The 10,906-nt window shown below is 38.2% G+C and overlaps 1 protein-coding gene and 2 long non-coding RNA genes across 3 annotated transcripts; all 3 read right to left on the bottom strand.

Annotated features, from left to right (window-relative positions):
- Positions 1 to 201: 201 nt before the first annotated feature.
- Positions 202 to 1,463, bottom strand: LOC118098763. The gene is made up of 3 exons (XR_004694203.1): positions 1,115 to 1,463; positions 676 to 754; positions 202 to 270 (listed from the first exon to the last, which is right to left on the bottom strand). It is a non-coding gene; the product is annotated as an uncharacterized LOC118098763 (long non-coding RNA).
- A 2,538-nt stretch (positions 1,464 to 4,001) lies between these two features.
- Positions 4,002 to 6,750, bottom strand: prlh2 (prolactin releasing hormone 2). The gene is made up of 3 exons (XM_035142767.2): positions 6,586 to 6,750; positions 5,167 to 5,350; positions 4,002 to 4,376 (listed from the first exon to the last, which is right to left on the bottom strand). Exons 2-3 carry the CDS (start codon positions 5,327 to 5,329, stop codon positions 4,174 to 4,176), a joined length of 366 nt encoding a protein of 121 aa, XP_034998658.2. The 5' UTR covers positions 5,330 to 5,350; positions 6,586 to 6,750; the 3' UTR covers positions 4,002 to 4,173.
- An 85-nt stretch (positions 6,751 to 6,835) lies between these two features.
- On the bottom strand, positions 6,836 to 10,904 carry LOC118098504. Its single transcript, XR_004694177.1, has 5 exons — positions 10,740 to 10,904; positions 10,377 to 10,428; positions 8,619 to 8,664; positions 7,865 to 7,960; positions 6,836 to 7,041 (listed from the first exon to the last, which is right to left on the bottom strand). It is a non-coding gene; the product is annotated as an uncharacterized LOC118098504 (long non-coding RNA).
- Between the last annotated feature and the right edge of the window lie 2 nt (positions 10,905 to 10,906).

Raw genomic sequence — 10,906 nt, 5'->3', positions numbered from 1 at the left:
AAGAAGAAGAAGAAGAAGAAGAAGAAGAAAGACGGATGCACTGGCGAATGGGCGGTTGTCGGTCGTACAACGAATGAACGTACGGTCATATCTGCAAAGAAAGGCATAGCATGACACAGCGGCCATGATAAATACATTTAAGGCACAGCGGGGGCACGGCGGCCAAGCGAGTTGGGGGCACGGCGGCCAAGCGAGTTGGGGGCACGGCGGCCAACCAAAATCAAAAAGAAAAATTGGTCCTACCGTTTGAAGATCTTCCTGAAGATCGACCTGAAAGAAAAAGAAAAGAGAGGTCAGATTTTAATTTTCGTTATCATTTCTACACAAATTATAGTCGGCCACTCGTCAACACACCTGAAAGTAATGACATAAAGCTAACATTGCTCTAAATAAGTGTGAAACTGAAAGTTACTGTGTAATTCATTGAAAACATAAACCCAGTAAAAGAATTGAAAAAAAGTTCTGATTTCAAACCACATGAATACGCATTGTTTTTTAAATTATGAAAAGTAAAACATTAGGGTTTTTTCTATTTGGAAAAGTTTGTTGACGCTTATGTATTTACAAACCACAGTTTTGTCAATGAACCGTATAACATTTGTAAAAAACATGATACATTTGTTATGTTGAGGCCGTAAAGGTCCTCCATACAACCAGTCGACAGGGGTCACTCACCTGTTCTGAGAGAGTTCAGGTCCTTTGTGATGCTGGACCAGGTCCACCACGTCTCGCTGTGTCCACGACGAACAGGTTTCTGTTCATAAAAGAAACATTGAAGTTAAAATGAAAACCAAACACCGGCAAGTACATTTTATTCACCTATTTAATGAACTAATTCTCATTTTATTCAACATTTAATTTCTTTATTTCATCAGTTCAATTTATTCTTATTCATTTGATTTATTTCTCCTTCATTTGATACTGGAATATTAAACCATTTTATTCCACTGTATTTCTTGTTATTTTATTGTACCTAACGTTGCAAGTGTTTTAAAAATAAATATGACATTAAATAAAAGACGGACTTTTCCTTGGTTTAATTCTGAGGTTTTGTTGAAATATAGAAACTTACACACACCTGACACTGATGACGCTAACCGTTCATGTGACTCACCTGTGATGAGGAGCGGGGAAGCTGGACGTGGTCGACCCGTCGTCTGTGTCCACGATGAAACGTTAAAATAATATTAACGTTAAATTAAAACGTTTAAATAACAAAATAACGTTAAACTACGACCTCCGCCATCACAGCGGGTTGCTTTTGGTTTTCGGGCGTGTGACGTCAGACGCTGCTGCAGCCTGAAGAAAACTTCTTCTCACATTCTCTCAGTTTCTGTTTCGCTGCGTCGCGTAGCTTTTTCTGTGCGTGCTTTTTTCGTAGTGTTCAGTTTGTTCTGCGTCTTTTTCTGCAGCTCGTGACCTGGACACGCGCCAAGACAAACTGCGGGAGAAGGCGCGAGCAGCGCGTCCACGCTCAGGAGATAGACTCCGTCATCAGCTGATCAGAAACACCTGGTCACACACCTGGTCAGGGGGCGGAGCCTTCAGCTCATTGTTGGGGGTGGGGGGGGCGATAAACATTTGTCAAGTGCAAATCTTTATTTATATATATATATATATTACCAGAGTACTTTATATGTCCAGCAGCCTATGTATGCACAATAGTAAAGAAGCAACACCCATAAACCCAAATAAAGCTGATAAAATCACAAATGAGATTTTGATTTATCAAAGAAGCAGATGTCTAATATTTCACTGTCAATGTGTGAAAGTCCAGAACACGATGAAGCCTTCCACACACTGAACATATGCTACATTGTATTCATATCTTTATTTTAGTAATTAAGTCTTCATTTATTTCCAAAATTATACAGGGAATTACACCATGGCAGCCATTGTATATGTGGTAAGAAAAAATACTGTACTTAGATCCAAATTACTTTGAGTACGTTCATCTAAAATATTATAGAAATATTATCATCTACATATATTTTGTATAAAAACAGGCGATTTTAATGTAACCAAGCATTCTGTAACATAAATACACATCTGGCTTTTGTAACAAACCAAACTGCTTGAAAATCTGTATAAAAAATAAAGAAAATTCACAGAGTTCTGAACATTTAAATTGTGGACAGACCTTCTGCCGAATGTGCTTTCGAAGACATTGCTGCATGGACCAAGCCAGCAGGGGGTTAGATTTAAGATTCAACCGTGAGGTAAAACAGCAACAAGGTGCAGTCTGGTTCAATGTAAATGTGTTTTATTCTATTGGGAGCTAGAATCAAAGCAACATGTCTGACACATCCTTTGTTAACTGATGCAGAGACGCAACTGACCTGAGGTCAGAAACCACTGAGATCGCACTGCGGCAAATGAGAGGGGGTTAGATTTTTCAAAACTTAAAAACACTTGATGTAGTATCTATAATTAGCACACTCATACTATGTAAACTTATATAGCTATCTTTACAGTGATAATGAGGGGGAAACACTCTCTGTTACACCCAGGATGGGGGGGTCCGGACCACCCTGCCCACTCCCCATCCCCGCCCTGTGAAATCTGCCCCTGCACCCGTTCACACCTGGACATATCTGGGGTCTGTTTCAGAGGACAGGTTAAATGAAAACTCATATTGGATGGAAACCTTTTAGTTTCAAAAAGCTCAACTCTGAGTCAGTTTCTATGGCAACATCCTCAGTGAAGTTAACCTGATCACTGGAAGGTTCTCTTCCAGTCATCCAGAGTTTCTCCAGATCTTTACCTGAAGCTTCAGACTGAAGGAGGAAGCCGCCGTGACGAGAGCTTTTCAGTCAGAGACACAACATGATGCAGTCATTTCTGATGAATCATCACACAAACAATAAATTCATCTGGTTAAATCCAGTCTGCTTTATTTCCTGTTAGTGCAAATACAGTACAGGAGTTAATATGTTTCAATTAAGTAAAACAATCTGCCTGCAGCACCTTCACTGATGTTGCATCAGTTGTATTTTCTATTTGTTTCTTCAGCCTCCTGTGTTTGAATTTCTTTCCACCTTATACAGCTGCTTCACAGGAGCTACAGGAACAGCAGAAACTAATTACCCACTTCAGTTCCACTCAGTTTCATTCTAATTTAGAGTAACTTTAATCTGGACATGGGTTTGCGCTAAACCGTGTAAAATAGTTAGTTAGAACAGAACTAGGAGAAAGCACACCTTTAAAAAATGTGTATTTAAGAGAGATTTAAAAGAGGATCAGGAGGACGTGAGACAGATCTCCTCAGGGAGGTTGTTCTTCAGAGTGGGGGCATGAAGGCATGACCACCTCTGGTCCTCAGGACTGTGGGGTGGACAGCAGGAAATTCACTGAGGACCTCAGGTTAGGACAAAAGATCTGAAATGTACTGAGGTGCAAGCTTAGAATTAATGGGCCTTGAAGGTCAGTGATAAAATCTTCAAATAAATTCAGAATTTTACTGGAAGCCAATGAAGAGAAGCTAAAATCTGAGTAATATGCTTTTTTAGTAGATTTGGTGAGGAGGCTGGCTGGATGTTTTTTCTAATGTAAAAAAAAAAAAAGAATAGTGTCTCATCAAAGAATTTGTTAATATATGTATATGTGTGAAAAGATGGATATGATATAGACTAATGTGTGTATTGCTCAATCATAGCTGACCTACAGTAACTTTAGTCTTTTGTGCAAGTGACTGACGCGTATACGATGCTGGATTCACACAGGACATCTAATTTTCTAACTGTGCCCCAGATACTCACAAAGAATGAGATTCACACAGATAAAGATAATATTACTGTTGTTCCTGTTTAATCCAGTTTGAACGGCTATGAAGAGGTTTACTGTGCACAGCTCCACTTTTACGTGCAATCAATTATTATGTTGGGGAAACTATTAATATGCAAAAGATATAGATTTGCAAACCTAAAGCTTCTTTTGAAAGAAGACGTTGGTTGTGCACCAGAAAATCCAGGAAGATCACACATATAATCACAACATTCCGATTTATTAACCAATATAGAATACATTTTTATGTACAAATAGATTTGAAGAGGGATTTCATGTCAACCAAGGCCTCAGAAAAGACACCAGAGAGAAATACAGAGTCAGTAACCTTAATCAAAATAAAAAATAAAGACACTCAGAGTTTATGATTTGAGGGGGGAGGACACGCTGTCATGGTAACCAATCCCTGTTTTCTCCGTCCAGCGCTTTCTCGAGGTTCTCCCTGTTTCTGAGGCTGTTGAGGAGCAGCTCCAGCGTCCTGACGACCGGCTGCATCCCGCTGCTGCCCAGAGCCCTCACGCTGTGCCTCTTCCCAAAGCGGCCGATGGGTCTCACCCCGCGCCCTACGTACCAGAATGGGTCTATCTCTGGACCTGGAGCACACAGACACAAGTACGGTCGTCATCATATATCAAAGCAAGCATTCAAGTATAATGATGTAAAGACCAAAATTACTACCACAAACACAATGATATTATGATGATATGGTATATTTTGTAGTAGGCTACTAAAAATAAATGATGACATGAAATATTCCTAAGTCAAACATATGGACATTTTTTGCATCTTCAGTTTGATTATTCAGGTTTTTACATAGATTCTGATGCTTCAAAGTACTCTATATGGAGAATATTCATTTTAATGACAATAAATGGGATCCCAATGATTACTAGAACATTATTGTCATATTTATTGCAATTTTTCTTTTAAATAATTCCAACAATTTGGTTCATAACTACTTTTGACAGATTATAAATTGTGTATTGAAGAAAAAACGAGTATAAAGAAAATAGTATAGTAAAAAAGCATTTACTCTTATATATAACCCCAATAACCACACAGATTTTATGAATCGAGACAAATAAGACGTAGAGCATCTCAAGGCTATTAATATTCAAATGCAGTCAATGATCCCTTGAGATTAAGACAGGAGTTTGAAAACCAGTATCTCAGTTGGAAAGTTTAATAGTAAAATGAACATCAGACAGTTAATTCCTCTGAAAATGATAGGAATAGTAATGGAGAGACATAAATAAGAGGAACATATTATTATTATTATATTAAGTGATAGTTGTTTTGTCAGTCATCCTCACATTTTCCTTAAATCTCCACACTCAGTGACTCACATTCAGCAGGTTCTTAAAAGCAAATCCCAGGTCTTACTTCTGTTGTCCACATTGTGAACGATGTGGAAGTCGTGCTCCACCGTGGTGCTGTGAGCGCTGCTGATGCTGGAGGAGAGGAGGAGGAGCAGTGCCAGGACTGCGGGCAGCCAGCGGCTCGTCAGGACACAGTGCCGGACATTAGCCGCTCTCCCAGGCAGCATGCTGTGGAGTCGCTGAAGGCACTGAGAGAGGACGGAGGGACAGTGGTCAGAAACACATCTGTTAGAGGTTACTCAAAACAAGAAGAAAACCTGGAAAAAGCTAGAAAAGATATAATTTGAATTAAAAATGTCTTTAGGATATGTCAGATTATTATGAATCAAATTTTTAATATGAGAGAAAAACTGAAATGCAGAGACTGTTATTCATAAGAGATGAAGAAAAACATTCATTTAAACCTCATTACTAAGCAACAAAAACTCTAGAAAAACACATCATAATAACTATTAACTGATATTCGTCATTATAAGTCCCAAAAGAAACACAATACAATTTAATAATGTACTCACAGTTCTAATTGTTACAAATGAAACTGAAGTATCTGAACATCATAAAATACTTAATGTACTGTTATGCCCAATAGAAACTATAAGTCCCAAAAGAAATATCATTGGCTATTCTACAGTAATCAATATTCCCTCCACAGAACTCAGTTTACTTTCATTTCAGGATTTGATTTCAGACCCTTGTTGTGGGGATTCCTGATATTTTTGTTTTACTTCTGTTGTGTACTGAGTACAAGGCAGGAGTGTGAATGTTTCAAATGAAATGTTAACTTAGAAATGTTTCTTTTGTTCTTTTGTCAGTACAATCTGCTTCAGTTCCACCGTAAAAGTCTCTGTAGCACCACATCAGAATTCGAACAGTATGTGCTACATCTTCAAAAGTATCTTGCTCAGTGTGACTTGAGTTTTGCGTGCGAGGAAACCTGAAACCTGAAAGCCCCCTAACACTTATAATTGTTAGAAATCCACTAAAAGTATCTAAGTATAGTAAAATAATAAATTAAATACAAAACTTAATGTACTATCATAACCATTTTAAACTCATATTTGTCATTATAAGTCCCATTAGAAATACAAAGCCCATACAGTCTAGGCAATCAAGATCATATATGATAAATTATCAACACCCATCATCTAAATACATAACTTAATGTACTACCATTACTTATACTTTTCATTATAAGTCCCAAAAGAAACATCACTGGCAATTTTACAGTCTATCAATATTATATTACTCGTGAACAGCACAGAGATGATGTAGTCACATATATATATATAATTCTTATAAATCCACCTGAAGTGTCTAAATATCACACAATAATCATCAAATTCCCGACTCGATGTAGCCTAGAAAGTAAACATGTATAAATGATATAAATATATCATATAATCTCTGAGCAGCATCATCTTACCCTGGACTTTGGTAACAGGCTGAGGTTAGTTGGCGGAGGTCTCCAGTGGTTATTGTTGAGCAGGTGTGATCCAGCTTATATATCCTTGCTGCCCATGAGGTTGTTGGATGATGAATCAAGAACGTCAGTCACACACAGTCATCCCAGACCTACAGGATGCATCACCCATCTCCTCCTCCTCCTCGCCTCCTCGCATCCTCGCATCCTCCCACTCCTTAACCCCCTCACCCCTCTGACAGAGGACGGCTGCTTTTTGGAGTTTTCCTGATGTCCGTCACGTAGCAGAGTAGTCCATCAGGGAGTCAATGACACACGGACGACTTTGAATTAGTGAGCATGGGGAGACCCAGCGGCTCAAGTGGGTCTGTCAGACAATGACTGTGGTGGGTGGTTTGTGATGAGTCTTTCATCATTCCGCTTGATTACAAAAGGGACCAGCCAGCACCCAATCAGCTACTGCAAAAGAAAAAACACCTCAGTGTGTTCTTGGACACACTGTCAGCTGAAACATTTTTCTTTTGGCCCTAAAAATAGATAAAATGTTACATTTGGGAACATTTTCATGCGTAATCAAAAATGATCTCATTGCTGGAAAACAAAAAAAAGACAAAATATAATAAGTGGAAAGACTATAGGGAAATGATTCAATGTCTGTGCGTATATATATATTTTGTCTTCCTTCAAATAGACTTTAATATTTTGACAAGAGACGGTGTGTAATCAAAAATGAGCTCATAGCTAGAAAACAGACTAAAAAGACGAAAGGTAAGGAAGAAAGAAAGAGACTAAACATTTTGTCCTCCTTATAATAAATACATAAATAAGTTTGGCATGAACAACACCTTTGGGAAATGTTGGTGCATAATGAAAAATCATCTCATTGCTAGAAAATGAAAAAGGAAATACAATGATGAAAAAAAACAAATTCACTACCAATATTAATATCTGTTGGTACATTTTGTCTTCCTTAAAATTAACATATACATTTTGACATGTAAATTGAAAGATGTTCTTGAAAATAAGATAGTAACAAAAGATCTGAGGCAATTTGTAGTAAATCATTTAAATAATGTGTAAGTATGTGTTTTGAATGCTCACTAATGCTTGCATCTACTTTCACTTTTTCTCTTTAACACTTTATGACATAAAATCAGCATCTGGCACTAAACTGAAATACAATATCAGAGTAGCTGGAACGGTCAGTGACAGAAAAACGCACAGCACAAAACAGACTGAGGAAGGAGTAAGAAGCTATAAATGTCACGCATGTCACCAGTACCTGTGCGGATCTGAGAGGAGACAGCGATGACTCACAAGTGAGAGGTTAGGATGAGAAGGATTTCAGACACTCAGTGTTGTTCAGATGTAAAGTCGCCTTTGGGCCCAACAACAAAAAGTGTAAAGGTCAAAACATGTGATGTCAAACGTATCCGAGATGTGCAGAACATACAGCAAAGGTTTGGGAGGAGATCTGTTCCTCTCAATTTAAAGTTTGGAGATTTATTTTTATGGTGGGACTTAATTCTAATTCATTCTGGGAAGAAAAAAAGGGTTAGGGTTAGAAAAAGAAAATAATCCATGAATAGTTCCCCTTACGAAGGCAAATAAATAAATTCTGCAGGAGATGTAGATCTGAAATTCTAAATTAATTAATCAGATATTCAATTAACATGATATTTTGGGGTATTTGGAAGTTATATCATAAGTTTTTAAAGCTAAACTGAGCTAAACTGTGACTATTGCTACTTTTGTTTGGCTTTTATAAGAGTAAATTGAAAATCTTTGGGTTTTGGAGCAGGTCTTACAACACTAGTTTTCACTGTGGTACATAGTGATAAGAATTTTCCAATATTTTATAGACATTTCTGAGAAATTACCAAAGTGGTCCCGATCCGATCAATCCTTTCATTCCATAATGCACAAACTCTCATTCATGCTTTTGTCTCCAGCATCTGCAATCAATCAACCATCTACAACTATGGTTCTTACAAGAACTCTAAAATATGTGCATATCACATCCATTCTCTGTTTACCCGATGCAGGTGGTGATCTCCATCCTGGGGCAGCACTTAAGTTCTCCTGCACAAACAATTCGTCATAGACTGTGATTAGATTGAACAACACAGTGTGCATGGCTGCAATAATGAGATGATAAGTACCTGAGGATGTGTAATCTCACCACAACATGGAAACAGCCATAAATAATTAAAGGAGATAGGATTTACATTTAAAAATAAAGTTTATTCGTGGTTTGGTTTGGTGCTGAGCTGAAAACCCAGACGTCATGTGACTGTTGGTGTTATTCATGAATGTAATAGAGAGAAAAATCTACAGAGATGTTTTTTATCTGACATGTGACAGAACGTCCTCTTCTTCATGGTCTCATCAGCGTCTGATTGAATGGCTTCATCTCGCCCATGTCATCTGTGTCTCTGCGAGTGGAGGCACAGCATGGGGCTCCCGCCAGACTTCCTGCTTCGTTACACGTCCTGTGTAAAATCTTTGAGGGATCGTGACATCACAAGCGAGGAAGCAAATGACTGAAGGTATTTCTTCAGCAACAGGAGGAGATTCCCTTGATTTTGTGAGAGCTCTGAGAATTGTGGGTATTGATTGTGAAACCCTTGCTTGCACAATGATTAACAGTTTAGCTCTGTGATCTAAATCATTCGCCCTTTGGTGCTACAGTATATTTTGTTAACTGCCTCCTAAATCGTGACCTACACGGTGTGTGGGCCGGGACATTCATTGATTATATTTGTTTTACCCTCTCTACTAAAAAAATCTGTCAGTTTCATTGAAGGAATTTCCCGGGTGAGTTTTCATTCAGAACAAAAAACACCTGAATTGAAATTTTACGACTTCCTCAAGCATTAACATTTCACGATTGAAAAGGTTTATGAGGACAATAAATTTGTGCAGAATCAACATCCAACAACGAACAAGGAAATATATAATTGATCCTCAAAGATGCAGCTGCTCATAAACATTGGTGATTCTGATAAATTGTGGTCCAGTTTCCTAATGGATAAGGCATCAGACTCCAGAGCTGGGGATTGTGGGTTAAAGTCCCACCTGGGTTGGAAATAAATAGAGTCAACCACTCCTACTTTGGACAATATATGAAACCTCAACCCATCACATCTCTTCTTACGCTATCTGTGAGCTGGGGTAGGAGAGTGCTGAATGAGTTTTAATGCTGTATTGTCACATGTCAATTTATGTTCCCCTATGATGTCGGATGCATTTTCTGCAGCTCTCACAATATTTCTACTTATTTCTCAGACTGCTTTATGTTGCTAAATTGTTTCAATCATAAAAATACATTATATTTCTTCTAATATTAAATCTTTGAAATTCAGTTGAATTATTAGAAAGGGGAGATGGGAGGAAGTGTTTCTATATGAGAGGCCTTGCTGCCCCTTTGTGGTCAAATGTGTGCACATGCAATACACAAATACGCACATATTCGGCATTTATAGGCTCTGTAAGTGGAGGGAGACTTTTTAAAATGTAATTATAACTTTATTTCTCCACGAGAACTTGGCGACCCCCCCAGAAATGATGCCCAAATTGAGAATAACAGCTTTTAGAGACTGGTGCTGCTGGTCTTTCTACTTATGCCACTAGATGTCCCTGTGAGAAGAGTGGGAGTGGGTCCAATCAAAGACTGTATAAAAAGGGCAAGATCGTGTCCTCTTGTTCCATTCATAAACGTATATTGTAGCCAATCTTACATCATAACACACCACATGATAAATGTCTTGAGTTTACAATATAATAACACTTACATTTAATTCAGGAAAACACACGTTGGCCGAGAGAGCTCAATGCACTGCAAATCTAGAAAACACATGCAAACAGAAACAACACGTGAAAATCCAGAAAACACATGCAAACAGAAACAACACATCCAAGTTAAGAAAGCACATGCAAACAGAAACAACACATGCAAATAGAAAAATAAACACGTGCAAATTAAGAAAGAAATTAAGAAAGAACAACTTAATCAATTTGATGACACGTCCGCTGCAAAAAGTCACAACACGTGCGCATGTGCTCCAAATTTTGCAAACGACAACTGAAATGTTTCCAGTGAACCCAAAAGAGCAATAAAGTTCCATCACCACTGAAGAGTAGCAGACTTCAATAACCTTGACATGAGATAAGTATCATATCCATGGATGGAGGCTGTTGTTGTTGTTGATGCGTGGAAGTAAAATAAAACTATTCGTGAGGCGGATCTTTGACGAAAGCGGAAGTACAGGGAAGTGTACGCTCCTGCAGTTTATTTTGAAGTCGCTTCAGTTGTCACGCTCAC

Source organism: Hippoglossus stenolepis, chromosome 19 (genome assembly GCF_022539355.2).
Source record: "Hippoglossus stenolepis isolate QCI-W04-F060 chromosome 19, HSTE1.2, whole genome shotgun sequence".
NCBI lineage: Eukaryota > Metazoa > Chordata > Actinopteri > Pleuronectiformes > Pleuronectidae > Hippoglossus > Hippoglossus stenolepis.
Note: the sequence above shows the minus strand (reverse complement) of the source record. Positions and strands in the feature narration are given on the sequence as shown.